This window comes from Ahaetulla prasina, chromosome 2 (genome assembly GCF_028640845.1).
Source record: "Ahaetulla prasina isolate Xishuangbanna chromosome 2, ASM2864084v1, whole genome shotgun sequence".
Classification (NCBI taxonomy): Eukaryota; Metazoa; Chordata; class Lepidosauria; order Squamata; family Colubridae; genus Ahaetulla; species Ahaetulla prasina.
The window spans coordinates 145128336-145153208 of NC_080540.1; the positions used below are offsets into that span (position 1 = coordinate 145128336).

Consider the following 24873-nt stretch of genomic DNA (forward strand, 5'->3'; position numbering starts at 1 on the left):
GAAGACCTCCAAGGTCCCTTCCAACTCTGTTATTCTATTCTAGTATTCTAACAATATATCCCTGTAATTGGGGAGAAACTGTGTTTCTGAGTGGCAGCCCAGATGCACATAAAGCAGGAGCTTCTGGACAGAATTAGGAAGAAGAAAGCTAGTTGACTCTAGATACAATTAGCCAGAAGAAGTTTATTTTCTCTTGTACACACTAAGAATTTTCAGTTTAAGAGAATCAGACTTGCCTGCACCACAGGACCTGTTTTGGAGGGGTAGAAGTCTTGAACATAGACTTTTGAAATAGATCGCTTGAAATGAGCATGTAAGATTAAGCCTTCCTATATGCTCTACGTCTTCTTCAATCCTTCCCTGTGCCGGTTTTAGCATCTTTCCTTTATCTATTCTCCTGGATCCTCCCCCAGTTAATATTGCATGTGGACCTGTCATGCTTTATTAACTCAATTTTTTGTGGGAGCTTTTTCTACTCACAAATAGTAGTAGTTCTCCTTTTAATATTGATCTGCTTGTGTTTCAACTGTGAACATAATTGCTATAAATATTTAGAACCTTATAGAACCCATCTGGTTTCTCTCCCCACCCCAAAGTGATATTTTCAGATGTACAACAGATTGGTTTCTGAACCTTTCACCATTCCTCACTCTTAACTATCGAATCTGTGGTTGGTGTCACCATGTTGACGTTTTAAAATTTTATTTTTAATTGATGCCAAAACTTCTTTGAGTTAGATCTGTGCTTAAACAAATGAATACTACTGGCTTAATCTAAAAAAATTTCATCTGAGTTTAAGCATTTTTCTTCACTATAATTTTTATAATTTCCTCTTTCCTTAGCCTTGGTTCTTCTCCTTTTTTCAGTGGAATATAATTTTGCCCACAATTTATAATACTGACCACATTCATACACCAGGCTAAATGGTATTAGAGCTTAACCATGAACAAGCAGCAGAGTGACACAGTTGCCAATATCCAAATGGTTCAAGTCATGCAAAACAGGGATTCTAGCTTATTTCATGAAGAATTAGTCAAGAGAGATGGGGAAAACCCTGTTGGAGCAGCCAGCAGGTTCTTCAGGATACATTTAGTACTAAGTTGTGGCATTGTTTCTTTCACAAACCCCATGAATGAAGTCATTGATGAAGCTTAGCCAAGCACTGACAAAGGTTCCAATACTAAACAATAGTCAATAGTTATTCATTATTTTTAGAATATGCATTAATACAGTGGCAAAAATGCCATAATGTTTTTAATATAATCTTTAAAAATGGCTCGTGGTTAGAACACTGAGACAAAAAGCCATTCAGAGGTCAATGGCTCTGCAATTCAAAACCCAAGAGCAAGATGTGTGACAAAATGCACTCCCGTCAATTTGTCCCAGATCCTGCCAACCTAGTAGTTTGAAAGCATGCAAATGCAAGTAGATAAATAAGTAACTTCAGTGGGAAAATACCAGGGACATGAAAGGAGCCCCCTTGGGTATCCCCTGGAGAAAGGTGATGTCACCGGCTAAGCCTTTCAACCCAGAAGCACCTTGCTAGCTGCATCCAGCAAAAAACGCAGTAGTAATATAGTATCAAAGCAAGTATCAATGACTTTGAATAATTGGCTATTCAATTTATCCTAAATTAGATTAGGTGCCATCTTTTTTATCCCCTCAATACCAGTATGTTGAAGAGGCTAACAGATAAAAAGTGTTGAGTATTATGCAGTTTTTGTTATTATATTTGAAATAGTTGCTCCTGGGAATATGATTTATCAGTAAGAAGATGTGTTGATGCTATATTTCATTTTTGGTTAACACTGTTTCTAGTTCAGCACTGTAACCATGCCCTAGTCATAAAATATATCAGTATGTTTTTGTAAAATTCAAAAGTATTTTAATGAGAATAATACAGTTCAGTTAAATTATAAATCTACTCTTTTATAATTGGATTGCAGACAGAAAAAGAAACTAGTTACATTGGTCGACATCAATCCTACATGCATGCATTCTGTCCTGATCTGAATTAACAGTTCTAGTAAAATAAGATAATTTGGGGAGAGTGAGAAGGCAATTGTGATAATACATAAATCACTGAACTATAACTCCCATCATATTCCAGCCATCACATTCAACAATTAAAGATGGATGGATGGATGGATGGATGGATAGATGGATAGATAGATAGATAGATAGATAGATAGATAGATAGATAGATAGATAGATAGATAGATAGATAGATAGATAGATAGATAGATAGATATGGGTATATGGATGGATATATGGATACATATTTAACACTCTTCATCCCCAGCTGAAAAATTAAATATGTTATTTTAATTATCCTACCATTCAAATAAATAACCCATTTTTTACTTATTTTTTCCCCTTTTTTAAGCATTTGGATTTTGCAAAGAAATAATTTTATTGTACCTAAATGCTTGTTTTCTTCACCCCATGTTACAAGTAGAGCTTTTTTGGTGCCAGATTTAATATTAAAGAAACTGACCTTTTACTGAACAATTATGCACATTTCACTGGGTGTTTTGGTGACATGGCCAGAGATTCTGGGCCTTTTGCTCTTCGTTGTTTATTATTTCTGATAGACAAAAGCAGTACTGTGTTGCTGCAACTCCCACCACAGTCATTCCTTTATTTTCAGAAAGGAAAATGGGTCATGTTCTCAGAAGCTGTCTGGAAAAATGTTCTGACTTGCAATTTATAGCTAAGTTGTTTCTGCATTGGTGGCCAAATTTAAAGTTTACAGAATGTTGTGCTTTGTTTATCTAGCAAGTTTGCCCAAGTTCTTTTTTTTTTAGCCTTTAGATCTTACAGAAAGTTAAAGAGGTATGAGCTAAAAAAAACCCTATCTGCATCATATATTTTATCTTTCTCCTGCTTTTCTTTATTGATCTTGTGGATAAATAATAGTTTTTTAATTTGTTTATTCAATTTATATGCCACCCATCAAGACGACTCTGAACAGCTTACAATGTAAGAAAACATACAGATACAACAATTATAAGAATATATTGAAATTATGTTTTTATTAGGGACGCAGTGGCTCAGTGGCTAAGACCCTGAGCTTGTTGATCGAAAGGTCGGCAGTTCAGTGATTCGAATTCCTAGTGCTGCATAATGGGGTGAGCTCCCATTACTTGTCCCAGCTTCTGCCAACCTAGCAGTTCAAAAGCGCGTAAAAAACGCAAACAGAAAAATAGGGACCACCTTTGGTGGGAAGGTAACAGCATTCCGTGCGCCTTTAGTGTTTAGTCATGCCGGCCACATAACCACGGAGACATCTTCGGACAGCGCTGGCTCTTCGGCTTTGAAACGGAGATGAGCATCGCCCACTAGAGTCGGGAATGACTAGCACATATGTGCGAGGGGAACCTTTACCTTTACCTATTGAAATTAACAAAAAAATTAAAATGAACTAAAAACCACGGGTTGGGGCAGAGAAGTGGTGGTACCTTCTCTGTTACGGCACCATCTCCAACCAACAGCTTTTCCTTCAGGGCCCAATGCCAACCGCCACATATTTCACATATTTTATGTAGATAACCCACATATTTTACCTTCCCAGATGCCGTCAGCTTTTTCTGGCAAAATGGTCAAATTTCAATAAGATTTTTGTTTGTTTGTTTAGTGTATTCCCTACTTTTTTCAGCTTAATTAGAATGCTGATAAGCCACCAGTAGGATTGTGTTCTCTTTTGAGCAAATGTAAGCTGAATGTTCTGTACCGAAAACAGATGGATCAACTCAGGAATACAAAGCCAAACATAATAGTGACTACTTCAGCGGCAAAATTAGAATCCCTATTTAAACTGATCTGGTACAAGTAGTCCTTGACTTAGAACCACCACTGAACCCAAAATTTCTGTTGCTAAGTGACACATTTGTTAAGTGAGTTTTGCCTCATTTTACAACCTTTTTTCCACAGTTGTTAAACAAATCACTGCAGTTAAGTGACGCGTACGGTCATTAAGCAAATCTGTCTTCCCCCATTGACTTTGCTTGTCAGAAGCCGGTTGGGAAGTTTACAAATGGTGATCATATGACCCTGAGACAGTGCAACTGTCATAAATACATGCTGGTTGCCAGCTACCCAAATTTTGATCACCTGGGCATGCTCCAACTGTCATAAATGTTTAAAAAAGGTCATAAGTCACTTTTTTCAGTTTCCACTGTAACTCCGAATTGCAAGCCAAGAACTGATATCTTGTTATGTTCATTGTTTAACAGCTGAGCCGTCATATTTTATATCAATGGAAGCTTTTGGACTTCGTTATTACTAGCATCAATAGCTCTCTGAAAAGATTTTAACTATGTTATTTGGACCACAAGGTGTTTTGGGAACAGGAAATGTGAGGTCCTAGCATATCTCTTTTTCTTCTCTTTACTTTTTCTCAAATGAATGATATATCTCTAATAACATCTTGCTGCATGTTTTAACATTTAATGTGGGAATACGGCTCAACGTTGTGTTAAATATATTACAGTAGAGATATTTATTTATTTTCCACCTTTGTTATTTTACAAAAATATTGAGTCTGCGAGCATATCTAATACCCCTTCCTCCTACTATTTTCCTTGCAACAATAACCCCATGAGGTGGGTTGAGTGGAGAGAGAGGGACTGGTCTAAGGTCACCCAGATGGCTTTTCTTTTTTTTAATTGAAAAAGTTTTACAATAATTTTTTTTTACAATTATCTTCGCCCTCCCCTTCCCCCTCTCCCTTCTCCCCTCCCCTCCCCCCTTCCCCCCCCCCCGAGACTTCCCAGAGCAAAATACAGGGTATAACATCTAACAAACATACGCTAGAATACTACAAAAACCCTAACCCATGATCTCTTCTCTCCCTTTGCTCCCTTAACTCCCCCAGATGGCTTATTTTTATAATCTTTATAACTTATTCATAGTTATTTTGTATGTTTGCAGTGCGGGATGCAAGAAATCTAATCCCTATGGATCCCAATGGACTTTCAGACCCGTATGTTAAACTGAAACTTATTCCAGATCCTAAGAACGAAAGTAAACAGAAAACGAAAACCATCCGCTCAACACTCAATCCACACTGGAATGAGTCCTTCGCATTGTAAGTGGCATGTGGATACTTTGCTTAATCATATTTCAATGACATTTTGTTGTACGAATGCCTAAATACGGTTAATTGCTTTTCTGTTGTAGTAAATTAAAGCCCACAGACAAAGACAGAAGGTTATCAGTGGAAGTCTGGGACTGGGATCGAACCACTAGGAATGATTTCATGGGTTCCCTTTCTTTTGGGGTGTCAGAACTGAAGAAGTCACCAGCTTGTGGATGGTAAGACAACCTTTGTAACCCTGGACTGTTTCCCTGATCCATCATTAATGTATTAACCAGACATTCTATTCAATTTTTGAAATGCTTTCTCGCTGTGTCAGTTAGATAGTTACAGAATGTGTAATTATTAGGTTATAGGAATTGGAAAGCAGAAAAGTTGCTGAGTTTTCAAATAATACTTCAGTCAGTAACTTGCTTTGATGTAGAAAGAGCATCTTTTTTTTTTTTCAGTTGGTTCCCCAAAGGGTAGGAAAATCCAAGGCAATAATACAACCCCTCTCCCTGGTTTCTCGGGAAGGGATGATGAAGCAGCCTTCAAACAGCTGCCTACTTAGCATCCTCTGTGCTAATTTCTTACTGCAGGCAAATGCTGCACCCTTTAAGATTATTTACCATCATTTATGAAGGAGAGCCTGTTTGGCCCCAGCAAATTTAGAATACTAGGACTGTGCACACAGCTTCCTATTTCTGGTCTTTTCTTCTGGAAAAAAAAATGACCTGCATTCAAAATAGTTAGGACAAAAATGCATAAAACAATCCTTTTTATATATCTCAAATTATTTTCCTCATATTGTTCAGGTATAAATTACTTAACCAGGAAGAAGGCGAGTATTATAATGTGCCAATACCAGAAGCTGATGAAGATGGAAATACAGAACTGAGGCAGAAGTTTGAGGTGAGAACATATTATTGCAGTCAGTATAAGGTCATAGGATGGTTTAGAGCAGAGAAATATATAGGGGTCTGTTTAGGAGTCCGTTCTCGCAGCTCAGAAGTTTTTCTTGTAGAAATACTACCTAAAAAATAAACATTTCAACACCTCTGGTTCCATTAGGTTAATACTATTCTTTTCTAGCCAGCAATTTGCCATGATTCTATTGCTTTCAGTATGTTGATAACTCCCATTTAATAGCAACATAAATTTCAGCACCTGTCATATTCACTGTTTGTTTTTTAATTATTGCATAGATAAATTACACTTAAGTATAAAGTATGCATTCAGATTTGCAAAAAGATGTGACATATAAAGGTCTGTGTCAGTTTCAGCTCATTTATGAATTCATTTGCCCAGGAGAGCCTAAATTTTGCTTTCAGCTGCAGTCTCTGGAACCCAATTAAGTGATTTGTGAACAGTATTTTTCAATCAATTGGACAACTTTGACTTTGGTTTACTTTGCGGTATGTGTACAAAACATGTAAATACCTGGCCACTACACTTGTTTCTGATTTAAATTAATGCTGTTCTTATTAATGTTTAATTAATCTCACTTACTATGTCAAATTTAAATTTGTGGCACTCTCCTCCTAGCATTGTTTATTTGTGTTTCACACCTCAGAGTTCTTTTAGGTTTTTTTCCCTTCTTTTAGCCAATTGATACATTAGGCTCATTTTCCTCTTTTGATTATATTATTTCTGGGCTCAGATGATGAAGCCCTCCTGCCCTCTACTCCCCTCTCGGATGCACTTTCCTTGAGCTAAAAATATCAGCCTCATACTTCCATATATATCAGGGGTAGTCAACCTTTTTATACCTACTGCCCACATTTGTATCTCTGTTAGTAAAATTTAGTAAAATTTTCTAACCGCCCACTGGTTCCATAGTAATGTGTGATGTATAGTTGTCTGCGCATGCCTCTTGTGCATCGTGGATTGGGTTTGGGGGTGGGGCGGCTACCAGCTCTACTTGTCTTTTTCAGCTGGGTGGTGTGGGGGGAGATGCGCAAGCTATTCTGGGACAAGGCTCTTTTGTTTGCGACCGAACTAGCGCCATTTAGTTTCACTTACGTAACGTGAACTAAACTTATGTGCGGGCGATACCAATAGTATATTTTCAGAAATTTAAATTGTCACAGGGAATTTTATGAAAACCTAATGACAATGTTTTTAAATAATGCTGTGAAAATTTTTTAAAAAGTCAATTAAATTAAAAAAAAAAAAGGAAAGTGCTTCAGTATCGGACAAAACTCCTACCGCCCATCATGAAAGCTGGAACGCCCACTAGTGGGCGGTAGGGACCAGGTTCACTACCAGCGATCTATATAATGAACATAGTAGAGAGACTGTATTCAGACCGTGGTATACAGATAGTTTCAACATATGACCACAATTGGGATCAGAATTTCCATTGCTATGCAAAGCAGTTGTCATAGTCATTTATTTGCCCTTAAGAAAAGCAAACCGTGTGAACACACTGCTATGTTGGAGATAAAATAGTTCCCCCCAATATTTTCTAACTAGCAGGGATGAACCTGTGAGCAAATAATGCAAATATGAAACTTGGACAAATAATACGTTTCCTGCTTATAAAGTGCTTTTCTGTGAAATGGTAAAACTGTTGCTCAAGCTCAGACAAATTTTCTCCCAATTGGACCTTGCAAGGTCAACTTCAGACAGGAGTGTTAATTGGCTGCTCCTTTCGAAATTTGTTGGAAAATACATCTCTGCTTTGCCATTCACAGAAGCACTGAGCAGTTCCTAAATTACAGTCTTGAATAAAATAAATGCAGTTTTCAGAACAGGGTAATGTCATGGCATAATAAGCATTATGAGAGGGATGAGCAAACATCTGCGCCAGAGGACATAAAATGTTGGCTAATGAAAGTAAGCATGATCCCTCAGCTGGGTTAGCTGTGTGCTACAGAGATTGTGAGAAATACAAATGAGTGTACGTGCTGGCACATAGCATAATGCTAACCAACTGCACAGAAAACTGATAATTGTTTCTAACATTTTACATTTTCATTGTATAATGCTATACCGCAGTTGCCCTGCAATTCCTTTTTTTATCGTTTTCTTTCTGACTTTCGTCTAAAGATCTGCAAATTATTCTTGCACATACTGTAAGGGTCATTAAACTTATTGGAAATAAAGTAGTTTTTTCTCCCTTTTTCCCTCCCACCCCCATTGCTATTTAGAGAAAAGAAAAGGTCAGTTTGGTGCAGGGGTGAAATGCTCCCAGTTCAGACCGTATCGCGAGATCTGGTAGCGTTCTTGGCTGGTAGTTCGGAGAACCATAGCAATCGCGGTACGAGGCTCCACCCACCTGCCCGGCTGTCATTACTTCCTGGTTTTAACCAGGAAGTAATGTGTTTTGCACCCTCTGCACATGTGCAGAAAGGTTTTGCACATGCGCAGAGGGTGTGCATGCGCATGCATTTCTGAACCAGTAAGAAGGTAAGTAGATTTCACCCCTGGTTTGGTGCCTATAATTCTACATTCCCCTTAACTTTTAGATGAAGCCCTTGGGAGAGGATATCCATCAGTTTAAAATAAAGTAACATCAGTATCAATATGCTACTGATATCCAACTTTACATTGCTATCCCAAACTAGGCTGGAGATGATGCTAATGTCTTGTCCTGACATCTGGAGATTATTAAGATGGGAAAGCCTGCATTCTTTAAGTTTTTCACTTTGGATTGTTTGAGGATCTCGGGAAGTCCATCCAGACATCATTTTCTTGGCCATCCTCTTCCACCCAGTGTACTTTTCCTTCATATATTTGTGTAGTGATTTGATCCTTGTTCATTCTCTCTCTATATATATATAAAACCAAAGGACCCCAGAGCAGGGGTGAAATGCTCCCGGTTCTGACTGGATCTCACGATCTGGTAGCGATCGTGGCTGGTGGTTCAGTGATCTGGTAGCGATCACCGAACCACCAGTGACACCCGCCGCCCAGGTGTCATTACTTCCTGATTTTAACTAGGCTGTAATGTATTTTTGATCTTCTGCGCATGCGCAGAAGTTTTGCGCATGCACAGAAGGTCTGCGCGCGCATGTGATGCATGCACGTGGGGGGCAAAGTGAGCGTGCACCTGCGGGTGTGGACTTCTGAGCCATAAGGAAAGTAAGTCTATTCCACCCCTGCCCCAGAGTTCATCTTTTCCCTTCTCTATTTAATATACATTCCTCCATCACACATGAGTTCTTGACTCCCTCTCTTGTTCTACCACATACTCTTCTTCAGTAACCCATTCCCACTTTATTCAACTTGCTTTTAGTTTTCTCCAGACACATCCAGCACTCCCTTCCAGATAACAAAATGGGGAGAAGCAAGCTCTTACTCACAGTTATTCTTTCTTTCAATAAACTTTTTCATACTCATTTCAGGCATCCTGCTACCCACGATCTTTCTCCTAGAATTTTCCCATTATAAAATTTCTTCGTTCCTAGTCTCCTCTTTAACATCTTTAAGCATTCTGCTAGAAATTCAGTTTCATCCACTAGTTCTATGTTTTGCCATTTGTGTAGAAATCATTATCTCCACTCATTATCAAAAGCAACTGTATTGGTCATTGGTATTTAACAGGGGTCTCCAACCTTGGTCATTTTAAAACTTATGGACTTCAATTCCCAGAGGGACTCTGGGAGTTGAAGTCCACAAGTCTTAAAGGGACCAAGGTTGGAGACCTCTGGTATATAAGTTTTTAGTTGCTTATTTCATGGTAGCATGCTATCCATCCAGCATACATTGCAAGTTAAATTCTCAGCCAAAATACAGCATAACTGGTTCATTATGTCTCCAATCAAATGTCACTGCAAATATTTCTTATATATTTATGTAAATATATGACAGAGGGATGTTGATTTCAGCCTTATAAAGTGTGTGTGTGGAAAATGTCTGGACTTCTCCCTGCAGTTTTCTAGGCCAGGGGTTTCCAACCTTGGCAACTTTAAGACTTGTGGACTTCAACTCTCAAAGTTCCTCAGCCAGCTTTGGGAGTTGAAGTCCACAAGTCTTAAAGTTGCCAAGGTTGGAGAGCCCTGTTCTAGGCAACATTTTTAAGAAACAACTTGTAGTACTTTCAGCTCAACTAGAAATGTTCTTGTTCGTCAAAGAAATCTCCATAGCTATACATTTGTTACTAGCAGTGGCTCTGCTAAAAGGTAAGTCCAAAATAAGCTATTTCATGCCCTGCTCAAAGTAGTCTTGGATCATAAGCTCCAGGAAAGCTGGATCAAATATTACTTTCAGTAGCATTGAGTGAGGGGTAATCCCATTTCAAAGCCTGTGCAGCTTAATTTCTTTGTTATCTTTTTTAAATAAGAGAGTTGTTTTTTTCCTACTGTTCTTAACAGAGATATGCTAGGACATGTTCTTTTTATCTGACATTAATAAAACATTTAATTTAATAGGTACCTAATTCTTTTTTCCTGCAAAGTGCAGTACACCTATTATTAAAGTAACCCATTACTTTGTTTCTAGCCAGTGGATTTCTTCAGAGTAATGTTTGCAATTATTTTAATGGGTATCATCATGTTCCTATTGCCTGTAGAATTTTTACAAGATGCAGAGATCCTTAGTTTTGCATAATCGTAATTTTACCACAGTTGGAGAGTAAATTTCAATTATAAAGGAGAATGCTCAATTACTCTCAGCTGACAAGGACTACTGTGTTCCCTTGATAACGTATTTCCTTTTTTAAACCACATGAGGGCAGTAGCACATTACTATAACACAAATACCACTGGTAACTATTCCTTTAAGAAATAAATCAATAAATGATGCATAATATCTTCTAATCACAGCAAATTATTCATAAAATGAACAAATCCATCTTTTAGCTAATGGTAACTATTTATCTAGAACATCTGGCCCTAACATTAAAGTAATTATGATATACCAATATGTAGCGTGTAAATTTATGTCTTGCAAATAAACTCCATATATGCTCCAGCCATAATCTTCTCTTCCCATTCTTTCATAAAGCAAACAAGTATTCTGGGATCAGTAATTTATTCTGATTGAACATTTCATTCATTAAACATGTATCTCTCCTCCAATTTAACCTCCACACAGGTTAAATACAAAGTCTTCTTTCAGCTTTTGAATTCCTATGGAAATATAGGACAATGGGAATTTTTTCTTTATTCCATTCTGGGTTATTTCACCCAGAACCTGTTCATTTTGCTCATCTATCATAACATTCCAGCTGTTGGTCAGTGTCATCTAACCATTTAACCATTTACCTCATGATACCCCCATTACAACCCCTTTTTTCTTCCTCCAAGGAGTCGTAATTCAGAGACCTGTTCTGTTCCAAAATTGTCTTCTAGCTCAGGAGTCTCCAACCTTGGCAACTTTAAGACTTGTGGACTTCAGCTCCCAGAATTCAGAACTCAGAAAATCTGGCTGAAGAACTCTGGGAGTTGGAGTCCCCAAGTCTTAAAGTTGCCAAGGTTGGGGACCTCTGCCCTAGCTTGTCTCCCACACTCATCAGGACTGAAGATATCTTGTCAGCTTAGCAAAAAAAACCACTCAATATGGGTAATATGTAGAATTTCAGGCAGGCTTATATCAGGTAGATATAAGCAGTTAAGAGAAGAACAAGAAGAAGCAAAAATAAAGATGAAATGCAAGAGTGGGCTTCAAAAAAATTAGCAAGGGGTTCTCTGCCTGGTTGCTGGGTAGGCATGGCCATGGTGGATGTGGCCTAGTCGACCTCCTGCACCATGGCCGGGGGGGCGGCGTTTTTGCCCTCCCCGGGCTCCGGAGGCTTTCCTCAAGCCTTTGGGAGGGTGAAAACAGCCTCCACAGGCTCCGAGGCCGGAAACAGCCTTCTGTTTCCAGTAGGCCTGTTTTTCACCCTCCCTGAGGCTCTGCATGCGCCCTGCACTTACCTGCATCCAAAATGGGCCACTTGGGGACTCCTGGAAGGGGTGGGCGGGGCCAGCCAAAAGTGGGGTTTGGGGGTTCTCCGAACTGCACAGAATCTTAGCTAGAGGTTCTCCTGAACCCCTGTGAACCGTGATGAAGTGGGATATATCAATCGTTCTTCTCTCTTCACACTTCACCCCAAATCTTTTCATTCTATTCCTTGGTTGGGGTACTCCACTGAATCTGCAAATCCTTAACAAACATATTCCCAAATATTTATCAGTTGTGCCACCATGTGTAATTTTTATCAAGTAATACTGATACTAAATGTTTACACAATGCCAGCTTCAATTTTTTTGTCATTTGTAGAGAAAGGGAATTAAGACTTAAAGATGAAAGCAAAGTGCGTGCTGCATTCAGTCAGCTTGTACATCAACAACAGAACTTGAACTGATAATTTCATTTGTCTTAAAGTATTAAAAATTTGATTACTTGTCTCTTTTAAAACATCTTTGCTCTTGGGAACTGCAATTTAGATGATTCTGCTAAAATTAAAAGCAGGCTCATTTTTTTTTCAGCTCATGCAAGGAAATTTGAGCTATTAGGCATTGCTTTGTAATTCTTTGTTCCCATGCTGATTATATCTATTTTTTTTTAAGAACAAAGTAATAATTTACAAAGAACTGTCGCTTCTATGGATTTAAGTCGCTAAATTTGCTTGACTCACCTAAGAGAATTTTCTGAAAACAATTGCAGAAAAAAGCTGTTTATCCTTCTGGCCACTGGATGTCACTGAAGTGAATGAAAACAGTATAGTAAATGTGTTCCTTAGAAAATACAGGTTCATTTGTTCAGTGTGTAAAAAGCATTAACCAGATTCTAGCTTTCTACATAACGGGCAAGTGAAATCAAGCTAGTGAGCTCCATAGAGATATAAAACATGTTGCTATGACAACCAGCCTATGGTGCTTTCTCAGATCAGATAGTAGTCTCACTGCTACTGGCAATTTGTTGTAATGACTCACAATCTTAATTTTTTATATAGGTCTCATAGTCCCTCTTGCTTTCTTGTACAACGTCCTTCTCCTCTTCTTCCACCCTCCTCCTCCTTTATAACAATTGTTTGATGTGATGTCCCAGATCACATGGATTTTGGTTATCACTCTTGGGAAATCCCATTAAACTGTAGCTTCAAATTATGGAAGACAAGATAGCTATCATTGTTTGCATTGAACTGAGAAAAGAGTGTGTGTGTGCATGTTTATAGTTTCTCTCTCTTGCTCTCTCTCTCTCTCACACCCTATCTATCTATCTATCTATCTATCTATCTATCTATCTATCTATCTATCTATCTATCTATCTATCTATCTATCTGACTTAGACACTGAGCCTGACTAGGTGGCTCAGTGGCCAAGACACTGAGCTTGTCAATCAAAAAGATCGGTGGTTCAGTGGTTTGAATCCCTAGTACACATCCTCTGCGTCAGCAGGAGATTGGACTAGATGACCTCCAAGGCCCCTTCCAACTCTGTTACTGTTATCTTTCGATCCTACATCCATCCATCTATCGATCGATCGATCTATCATATGTATCTGCCTGGCTGCCTGGCTTTTCTAAATTAATATAAGCAATATGCATTGAGTAATGCTGATTGGTTCTCCAGATTAGTAATTTATTTGAATGCAAGATATTATGTTTTCTTTCTGATAAAACTAAGAGATGTAAGAAGTGGGGCTGTATGCAGCTCATCCGTTTTTTTCCAGCTTTCCGAAGACTCCTTATATGTAGCTTGGACCTATAGTTTCAGCCCCATTGTTGGTATGTTTTAAGGGATTTCAGGAAGCAAAATTTCACCCAGAATTGGACCGTTTTTTTTTTCATCTCAGCCCCACTTTGCAGCTTTAATATGCCATGCAAAGTCTGGTACAGCTCTTTGACAGTCCAGCCATAAATTATGAGCCTTTGGCTGAACTGGGAAGTTTGCACAACTTGTTTCCCCACCCAGTTAAACATGTTGCATGCATTGGAACTAAAAGTCATACTACATCAGGCCAGATGCCATTTGGCCTCAGTGATAATGTTTATATAATTAGGAACTGGGGTTAGGTTATAATCCGACATATGGGGATCTATGAGATAGAATAAGCTTGCTTTTTATTGCCATGTAAAGAACTTAACTTCTAGGCATAACCAGATTTTGATAGGAAGCAAATGCACTTAAGTAGGAGAGATACTGTAATAATTTTTGCTAGGTAAACAAATTGGTAGTTAGGATGATATGGAATGAAGTTTCCTCTGAAATTTGAATGATTTCCACCCTTACTTAAGAGCCTTAAAGAGCTGGCTTTTCACCCAGGTCTTTGGCAAGATGACATTCCCTCTCTCTCTTTCTCTCTCTCTCTCTCTCTCCCTCTCCCTCTCCCCCCCTCTCCCTCCCTTTCCCTCTCCCCCCTCTCTCCCACTCTCTCTGTCTCTCTCTCTCTCTCTCCCCCACCCTTCTCCTATTTATGATGCATGGAATTTGTGGTTATACATATTATGTATGCACCATTAAGATCATAATTTCCCATCGGTTCTAAGTTAAGGGATACATGAAAGAGATTTATACAGGGTTTTCAAGTTGAGAAACAGCCATGATGAAGTGGCCTCTCTAGTTACAGAGCCGTGGTGGCACAGTGGTTACAATGCAGTATTGAAGGCTAACTCTGTCGACTGCCAATCCTCACCAGTTCAAGGTTGATGCAGATTTTCATCCTTCTGAGACCAGTAAAATGAGGATCCAGATTGTTGGGGGACAATATGCTGACTCTAAACAGCTTAGAGAGGGCTGTAAAGCACTGTGAAGCGGTATATAAGTCTTAAGTGCTATTGCTTAGTGCTATAATAGGTAGAAGTGAGTTTAAGTTTGTTTCTCATAGCCATTTTGTTTATATCTTAGTGTTAAAAAATGTATAAAGTGTGTCTTGCCTGTGGTTACAGGGTAAAAGAAAGGTCCAAGATAAGGTGCGTCCAAACCAAAGAAAGTAAGATTACATGCATGTCTTGTTTTTTTTTTCTTATCTCATTAGAACTAATTTTAAAAAGAAAACCTAGGTTTGAGTTTGCAGTAAAAGGTTTTGTGTGGGGTTTTTGTTTGTTTGTTTGAATGTACTAAGAATATTAATTCCTATAGTAAATCATGCAACATGGGCCCTAATCATGTTACAGGATAAATGCATGTAGCTGTCTCCAGGACTGTTTGATACTTGGTGCTTGTACTAACATAGAAACCAATGCTAACAAAAACAAGCTCTGGTATCTGATGAAAGTTCATCAACAAAGCATGTGACCTGAAAAGGGTGAACTTAAGACCCTTCGGTATTTTAAAGAAGACTAGAGGGAAAATAGCAGTGGTAATAGAAGTCCTACTCAGCTCACACTTTGGCTGTGAGAATTGGCATAAGGATTTTATATGATGTGTTGGTCTACAAGAGTATACGGAATCTGCCTATTTTTTAAAAAATACCTATATAAGAAACCAAGGAGCAGAGGCATAGTTTTGACTTTATTAAGCATATTTTTTTTTATTTTTTAATAATGATTGTTTTTATGTACTTATTATTTTATTAATTGAAGCACACTGCCCAGAGTCACTTTTTGAGAGATTGATATATAAATTTGAGATTATGCACACACTAGTCCCATTAATATCTAAGATTCTCCCCTCACTAAGACAAATGCAAGTGTCCTGCATGGGATTAAGAACTATCTAGAATGTGTTGCACACTGCACGGTAAAATCTGGCTTGTAATAAATAGAGTGTGACAAAGTATTGTGATTCCATGTTTGAAAGATCCCTGTGTTCTTCACAACCAATACTATCAGACATGCTTTTAAAAGACATATATATTTCATGAAGATCTATGTTAGAATGTTTAGCTATTACTATGTTGGTCTTAACTTAACTGGTCTGTTTCATATCTGCTTTCTTCTTCAACTTGCCAAGAAAGATTATAAATTTTTTTTCTATGTTGTTTGGTCACAATTAATAGTGTTTAAACTGAATGGTCATTTCTCCTCGGAATTGGATTCTGTTGCTGCCTAACTATTTGCTGCCTATTAAAACTCTTCTTTTTCCACTTCCTGTTTCTCTTCTACCTTTATGCATATTGTCACTAAATATGCAGCATGTTAATTCTTTTTAAATGTAGTCAAAATTTTCAGAACTCATTCCTTTCTCCCGTTAGGGGAAAATGTCTTCCTGAGAACGTGAGCCATCTGTCCTTGTTAGAAACCACGACTGAAGGACACATGTCTTCTGGAATGCAATATTTTAGATTCCTGTAGTTGTAGAACAGTGAGCAGTTTATTTATGCCCATTGTCTGAAATAAGTGCTTTTGAAACCAACAGTTGGGGTTGTGTGGCAGGTGGAGGGAATCACCCAACAAATAAGCATAATATAATTACCAAGTGTTTGCATGGTGCTTTGTAGAGATAGTGTAAAATTGTTCCAGGAAATTAGTTTTTGACTTTCAAACGGTAATTTAATTAAACCTGTAAATCTTTTAAGACTGGAAAAATATGCACTACATGCTACGATACAATGATTAACAATATTTTTTTTCCTAAAAATGAGAACATGTTAATTGTATTTTGTGTATTGAGTAATATTTCATATCCCTGCACGTGCCTTCAATATGTCAATAATTCATTGGATTATGATGTTCTGAGCTCATTTCATAACAACAAAGAATAGCTGATTATGTGGCTTAGGTTAAGATGTGTATCGTGGACAATAATATTCAACAATTCCAAAATGGAAACTAAAATTGGCTAATTCTTCTGTTCTATCTCAAGTAATATGGGGGATTATTCCTCAACAGCAGTGGGTCACCAAATGTGGAAACTGGACAGGTTCTGTATTATCATTTTGAAATCAAAGAAGAAAAATTACAGATTATGTAGCATCACTGTCAACTGTCAAGGGCCATGGTGGCTCAGGCTGTAAGATAGCCTGTTATTAAAACACAGCTGCCTGCATTCACTGCAGGTTCTAGTCCCACCAGGCCCAAGGTTGACTCAGCCTTCCATCCTTTATAAGGTAGGTAAAATGAGGACCCAGATTGTTGGGGGGGCAATAAGTTGACTTTGTAAATATACAAATAGAATGACACTATTGCCTTACACACTGTAAGCCGCCCTGAGTCTTCGGAGAAGGGCGGGATATAAATGTAAATTTAAAAAAAACAAAAACATCCAGCTTGAGTATCTAACTTTTCCAATAGTAACTCTTTTGTAGTATATTTCTGGACTGTGGATATTTACAATGTACTTTTCAAAACATTTCTTGATAAACAATATAATGCTTGGGAAATAGAAGATATCACAGAGCAACAGAGATTCCTTGGACATAATATCTCTTGATGCTTTCCATACTCTTAAGTACTGATGTTTCAAAGGACCTTTAAATTTTCTTCTTTATTTTGTTAGAACAGAATAGAATAGAATTTTTTATTGGCCAAGTGTGATTGGACACACAAGGAATTTGTCTTGGTGCATATGCTCTCATTATTATTATTTTATTTTTTATTTTATAAATTATTGATATTATCTTATCAATAATAATTTCTGAACAACATGATTTTTAAAGATTCATTCACTTGTTGCCAAAAATTTGTAAGAACCTTCTAGGTTAAGAATTGGAATTACTAAGGATATGTAAATAATTCAATCTGCTTTGCTTTTCCATTCTTGTGATGGGCAGGAACATCTCAAAGCAACTATGTTAGGTCAGATTTCAAGCAACTTAATTGCTTTGTAGCTTTCAGGAATGAATCCAGGCCTTTGCTCTTGAACGAAACTCTTGTTGAGTAAATTGCATAGCATAGTAACTACAACTTTGTCTAAATATGTTTAAAATGTATTGTTTCTAATTTTGACTTCAGCAAGGGTGCCATTTTTTTCCATACTAGCACTGAAAATAGAAGGGACACTCTCCCTTCTATCCCTTGGATATAGGTCACAAGTTCTTTTACTTTCCATATTAGTGGGCTCCACAATCCCAGAGAACCAACACACCCACAAATACTCAAAGGCTAGTACTCATTGTTTACTTATACCACTTTTCCCCAAAGCTACAACTCCTGTTCCTCTACTACTTCTCATTGCAAGCCCTTTTTCCGAAGAACAGTAATGCTTCTATTTGCCTTATGCTGCTTCGGGCTGTTTTAGTGTCCCAAACAAACACAACAACCTTTCCTCTCACAGCAACACTACCACATCCAGATGCCTCTCTCTCATGTGTTATAGCTACCAACTTCTGGGCTGGTTAGGGACAGGTGTTAAAGGGAGAGGCCACCAGCGGCCCAGGTGCCGGCCATTTTGCTGGCAGCCCGTCCTCTCACAGTACAGAATATAATGGGGGTGAACATGTGACATGAATTCTTAACATAACTTTTATGATTTTGGGAGCTTGTTGCTCCAACTAAACTGTCAATTTTTTCAATGTCTTTTCTTCAATCAAATGATTGTTTAATACTGGTACATCACTTAAGACATCCCACATACCCACCCCAAGATACACCCAGAAGGGTATTCTGGTGGGCTTCATGAGTTTCGATTGCTTATCATCGGATGATTGTGTGGGAAGCTTTAAGTAAATCTTGCCATGAAAACATCACAAATGTTTCTCAGCTCCCGCTACCCTACATTCCTGAGCTGCTGCTGCTTCTCCTTCTCCTTCTCCCTCTCCCCCTCCGCCTCCCGCCCCCTCCTCCCCCGTTCTTCTTCTTCTTCTCCTTCCTCTTCTTCTCCTTCCTCCTCTTCTTCCTCTTCCTCCTCCTCCTCCTCCTCCTCCTCCTCCTCCTCCTTCTTCTTCTTCTTCCTCTTCTTCTCCTTCCTCCTCTTCCTCCTCCTCCTCCTCCTCCTCCTCCTCCTCCTCCTTCTTCTTCTTCTTCCTCTTCTTCCTTCCTCCTCCTCCTCCTCCTCCTCCTCCTCCTCCTCCTCCTCCTCCTCCTCCTCCTCCTCCTCCTCCTCCTCCTCCTCCTCCTCCTCCTCCTCCTCCTCCTCCTCCTCCTCCTCCTCCTCCTCCTCTTCTTCTTCTTCCTCCTCCTCCTCCTCCTCCTCCTCCTCCTCCTCCTCTTCTTTTTAGAACTTTTTTTTAGGAGCTGACAGTTTTTTGCATTTATATTATAGCATCTACACAATAGTACTAAAATGATTGTATAGAATGTACTTATGTCTGACAGGAAAGGAATGATTAGAGGGGGAGGGCCAGGGAGGGAGAGAGGAAGAAAGATATATGAATCATTCTATAAATAGATTTTTCCAGTCATTTTTTAAAAAAATCCCATGCAAATAAAAAATAGTGAAATAAAATAGAAGAAATTTGCAATTGGATTTTAAGGTAGAAATTTTCTTGGAGGTGAACTTTGCAGGCATTCATGAATGGACACAACGTGAACTGGAAAATATTTTATATAAAGATTTGCTGTTTTAGTTATTTCAGTGTATGCTTCTGCAAGCCATAAAAACCTTATCAAAAGGCTTTGAATGCAATGTAAAAATATTGAAATCAGCATTTGATTAGATATAAATTATGATGCTCGAAAATTGGCAATGATTTATTCAATATGTTACTTGTTCAGTTAAAGTTTAAAAAAAGCATCACAAACTGGAAAAAATAATGCTTGTAAGAAGTATGAATTTCAACTAAATCATTAAAATGTTTAGTATGTTATTACAGTCAAGCTGCCATCCTACTCTGAGAATATTTTAAACTGACTGGGACTCTTACATCTGAACAGGTGGCAATACCTAGGATAAGCCCTGCATTTTATTTTGAACACTATTCATGACTGAAAAGGGGCAATTGAATTTTGAAATTTTAGCATGAAAGTAATGACTTACATTCTTTGGGCTTTGCTTTGTTAACCTCCACCCCTCAAAGATGTTGCTTCTACTTCTGTACTACTTTATATCATTTTAACTATATCCATAATTGAAATATTTGAATGGGCGGTTGAATTTGTGTTCATTCACTATTTGCTATGAAGAATCTTCTGAAGGTACAAACCTTCAAACTTATCCTGATCTTTCATCATTTCTAAAACCAAACTGTAGGTCTGACAGACATTTTCTTTGTTTGTTTAGAAAGCCAGGCTTGGCCCATCAGCTAACAAAGTTATATCTCCAGTTGAAGACCGGACTTGTAACTTACCATCCAATAATCTTGATCAGGTTAAACTAACAGATTTCAACTTTATAATGGTGCTTGGAAAAGGGAGCTTTGGGAAGGTAAGAAGTATTGATAATTTGCAAAGTTCTTTCTTTTTCAAAGAAAAAAACCCAAGAAATTCCAATTGCCTTTTTAAAAAAGCAATTTGGGATGACCAGCTCAGAATGAGCTCTAAACTTCTAGATTTTTCTTACTGTGAAGGAGAAATGAAAACATGTCACTAACTCTGCAAAATAACCATGGTCCTCCTATATTTCCATGAGAGAGAAGGGGCAGCCTGATAGTGAGAGTTATTAAACAGTGGAACTGCTTGCTTCCTGAAGTCATAGGTGAATCTAGACTGAAGGTTTTCAGACAAAGATTGAACAGCTATTGTCTAGAATGGTCTAAAATTGCATTAGAAGACCTTCAAAGCACCTTCTAACCCAATGATTCTATGATTTTATTTTAAATTTGAAAGGGAAAAATGTTAGAGACACAGCTGATTTATTAATAATTCCTTTAGCTGTTCTGTTAACAAAGCTGCAGTCCAATATTTGCCTACATGCTTACAATCCTACATTTGCTTACATGAGGAATTAGTTTCACTAAATTCAGTGGGATTTAATTCTGAGGAGACATATATAAAATTTAGTGTAAATATAATAAAGGTTTAGTGTAAGCATAATAAAACTTGCTATTCAGGATCATGCTTCTCTACAGTTTGAGAGTCAGGTAAATACTGCTTTGAAAACATTATTTGATTTATTTGATTTAGAGAATATATTGTATGTACAGTATTTGCTCAAGAATTTACTATATAAGCAGCTGGCAACTAGACTACTAGCCTTCCAAGAATATTTTTGTCCTATCTTTAAGCAACCTCAAGTTTTAAGTGTTAAAATTAGAATATGCAAATTAGCAAAATATAGTCTAGCTGTTAATGAGGTGTCATATTTTGTGCTTTGATGGAGGTGTAAAGAAATGAGTTGTGAAACTTGTTTTCCACAAAAGGAGCTATTTTGTGCATCTTAATTATAATCCATTTAATAATATGTAATTTTATATCAAGAAACATACAGGAAAGATGATTGACTCTTTTATTTATCCATTTATTTAATCAATTTATATAGGCACCCAATCATGTGCGCTTCAGGGCAGGAAGATATAAAAACCAAACAATAACAACCATTGATCCTGACCTGAGGGGAGAAAACTGGGTGTTAAAAGACAGGTACAGTTGAGGCTATTCAAATCTCAGGGAAAGTCCTCTTCTGGAGGGCAGATGCAGTGTCAGAAAAGATGCATCTCCTTGGTCCCACAGAAGACACTATTTAAAATATGGGACCCAGACCTTAGACAGCCAAGCACTGAGATCTTTAAGTAGGATCGGCACATTGATTATACCTATCACCATACTTTATTTATTTATTTATTTGTCAAACACAACAATATATATAAGTATAAGCATGAAATAACCATACGAATTGGATACAACTAAAGGGAACATTAGGACGGGAATGGTAGGTGCTCTTATGCATGCCCCTTACAGACCTCTTAGGAATGGGGTGAGGTCAACAGTAGATAGTCTTTGGTTAAAGCTTTGGGGATTTTGGGAAGAGACCACAGAGTCAGGTAGTGCATTCCAGGCATTAACAACTCTGTTACTGAAGTGATAAGTGATCACTTAATAAGTGATAAGTGATCTCATCCAGCAGCCTCATGTACAGGAGTTGGAGCAGAACCAATCCCTGAGATACATCCCCTCACAGTAGAGACTTTAAGCCAGATCTCTCTTTCCCATCAACACTAACTTAAATGGACCCTGGAAGAAAGAGCAGAACCATTGTAACAGTGTGTCACCCATCCCCAGTCCCTTGAGCTTGTCTAAAAGGATACCATGATCAATGGTATTACTGAGAAATCAAGGAGGGATACACACACACCCCATTCTGAACCAGTTGCAGGTCATCAAAAAGTGAATTAATGTCATCTTAGTGCTACATCCTGTTCTACTAGATTGAAGTGGTCCATACAATCCATTTTCTCCAGAGTTCTCAAAGTCTTCAGGGTGACCACCTTCTCAACCACCTTCTCCAGAAAGAGAACATGGGAGACAGATAAAAAAAGTATCCAACACTGTATGGTCTAGCAATGACTCCTTAACTGAAGGCAGAACTATCTCTCTTTCACTACTGGTTGGGCCCATCTGCAGATCATTTCCTAGGCGGCTTTGACGAGCTAGGATTCTAACATGCAAGTGAGCTGCCCTTAATTTTCTCAGGACCAACAGGAACAGATCCTTTCCAAATAACCTTGATGGATCCATATCTCACTTAGCTGAATCTGAACAGCTGTAAGCCAACCCAGAATGAACTCAATAAACTTTTTCTGCAGATGCCTCAAATAGTCCTCATAACAATCCTTCAGAGGTATTCTAACCAATCCTTTCCTAAGAGAGCCACTGGACAATCCATCGACACAATGAGTGGAAAAATAGTTGCATTTTGCTGCTTTTATTGTCACTGTGTGATCCTTATCAGAGGCTTTTAGACCAATGTTCCATCAGCATTGTTCTTCATCTCCAATGACATATTAAGAATTTCTTGTGCTATTTCATCTCCCAAAAATTTCTCTAAAAACTAGGTGGTGATTAGGATCCAATTAGGATCCCAATGCAGGAAGAGATCAATTCTAGGGCATTATTCTCCCTTTTATGAACTTCTAGAATAGTTAGTCTGGAATAGTAATTTTTATGTAAGAAATGGGAGAGCTACATTGAAAAAACAAAACAGATTTCTTAGATTGCAAGTTAATGAATGCATGTAGGGAACTGAATTACTAGAAAAAACTTTTCCATCCACAACTGAATAGAAATTACTAATGGTCTGTAATCGGCAAAATATTCACCTTCTCTTTATATTTGCTCAGGTGATGCTTGCAGAACGCAAGAGAACAGAAGAATTATACGCAGTCAAAATATTGAAAAAAGATGTTGTGATTCAAGATGATGATGTAGAGTGTACCATGGTTGAAAAGCGAGTTCTAGCTTTGATGGACAAACCTCCTTTCTTAACGCAGCTTCACTCTTGCTTCCAGACTGTGGTATGTGTTCATATGTCTTCCTTGTGCTGTGATTTCTAACACACACAGTGTTTGCTGTACTGACATCACAGAGCTTTTGAACTGTGTCAGTGAAAATGGGGTGAGGTATGGTGATAAACAATATACCAATAGTTCTGTCAGCTGATCTATTTATATATCAGCAGAAAGAAATGGAAAACCATCAATTGGTTAGCATTTCTTTCAAATATCTGCTAGTAGATGATGGATGGATGGATGGATGGATGGACATGGTTGACATTCCTTGCATTTTGTTTTACTTGTTTTGTTTTATTTGTCATGGAATTGCACGGCAGCTACCCAGATAAAGTCAGAGACACCAACACAAACTTGTAGTCTTTTATATATATAAATATATTTAACATTCAAATTTACAGCAGTCTTTGTCATCATCCAGAAAGAAACAACACAAGATAGTCAGGAACACAGGAACATCATGAAGTAAATTAAACCAGGGGTCTCCAACCTTGGCAACTTTAAACCTAGCAGACTTCAATTCCCAGAATTCCCCAGCCAGAAAATCTGGCTGGGGAATTCTGGGAATTGAAGTCTGCCAGGCTTAAAGCTGTCAAGGTTGGAGACACCTGAATTAAACAGTATACAAACACACAGAAGAAAAATGAGGGGGAAAAGGGAAACTCCCCCTTTATACTTACAGCAACCAATCATAGGGTAGATTGCCTCATACATGAGTCAGCGCTCTCTAACCAATCAACTACAACTGTGTATTCTGGCCTATTATATACTTTATGGCTCCAGCTACTAAATTCAATATCCTAACATTATTTTATTTTATTATTTTATTTTACTATGGACAAAGGAATGCAAGGGGGTCTGTCTTGGGGGATAGAGAATGGGAAGGAGGAGTTGCACAACTTAACACCTACCCTCATCCTGATAAAAGTCATTCTTGAAAGCTACTGTTTGCGTTTCTTAATAGTGAAAAGAAAATAGCAGTTTAACAGAGGGAACAAAAAAGAATGCAAATTACTTGTATTCATGATATTTAAGTTGGCCATAGGTTCTTTAAATGAGGATGCTGGAATTTAATCCTAGAAAGCAAGATTCTTCTAATGTCAATTGTTTCCATTGTTAAGCAGTACAATGTATCTAAAGAAAGAAGTGCGACTTTCGGAATTAAGCAATTTGACTTATTTATATTTTAAAAACTGGGCTGGGGAAATCCATCTCATCTTACTGATGGAGTTAATAATAATTATTGCTATAAAAAGAAAGAAAATCAAATATGCATCCGAATACAGAACATAACTTTAAAAGTTGATCTAATTAGACTAATAAACAATTGCTTTTAATATCTGATAATTTGTGTGACTGTGTCCTAATTGTGCAGATGTACTTAAGACTCTTACCCCAATTTTCTGTATTGACCATTCCTGAGCGGCAGGTCCATTGCCTGACCTATTTGTTGGTTTCATATTGTCTGCTAGGATCGCCTGTACTTTGTCATGGAGTATGTGAATGGTGGTGACCTCATGTATCATATTCAACAAGTAGGAAAATTTAAGGAGCCCCAAGCAGTGTGAGTGCATTTTCTGTTGATTTTATAATGAATTTGTCATAAAATATTCTGCTTTAGGAAGATGCATCTTTCCATTCTCCACCTTACTCATATTTTC

General features: G+C 37.9%; 1 protein-coding gene across 2 annotated transcripts in view; it reads left to right on the forward strand.

The window, feature by feature from the left end:
- Positions 1-24873, forward strand: part of PRKCA (protein kinase C alpha) — a 227701-nt gene that overhangs the window by 177012 nt on the left and 25816 nt on the right. The window contains exons 6-12 of one of the 2 annotated variants that reach the window (XM_058165997.1): positions 4933-5089; positions 5182-5316; positions 5896-5992; positions 14898-14921; positions 20050-20193; positions 23045-23218; positions 24685-24776. In XM_058165997.1, the coding sequence (XP_058021980.1) occupies positions 4933-5089; positions 5182-5316; positions 5896-5992; positions 14898-14921; positions 20050-20193; positions 23045-23218; positions 24685-24776 (823 nt within the window). The remainder of the gene's footprint in view (positions 1-4932; positions 5090-5181; positions 5317-5895; positions 5993-14897; positions 14922-20049; positions 20194-23044; positions 23219-24684; positions 24777-24873) is intronic. The other variant, XM_058165998.1, reaches the window with a different exon arrangement.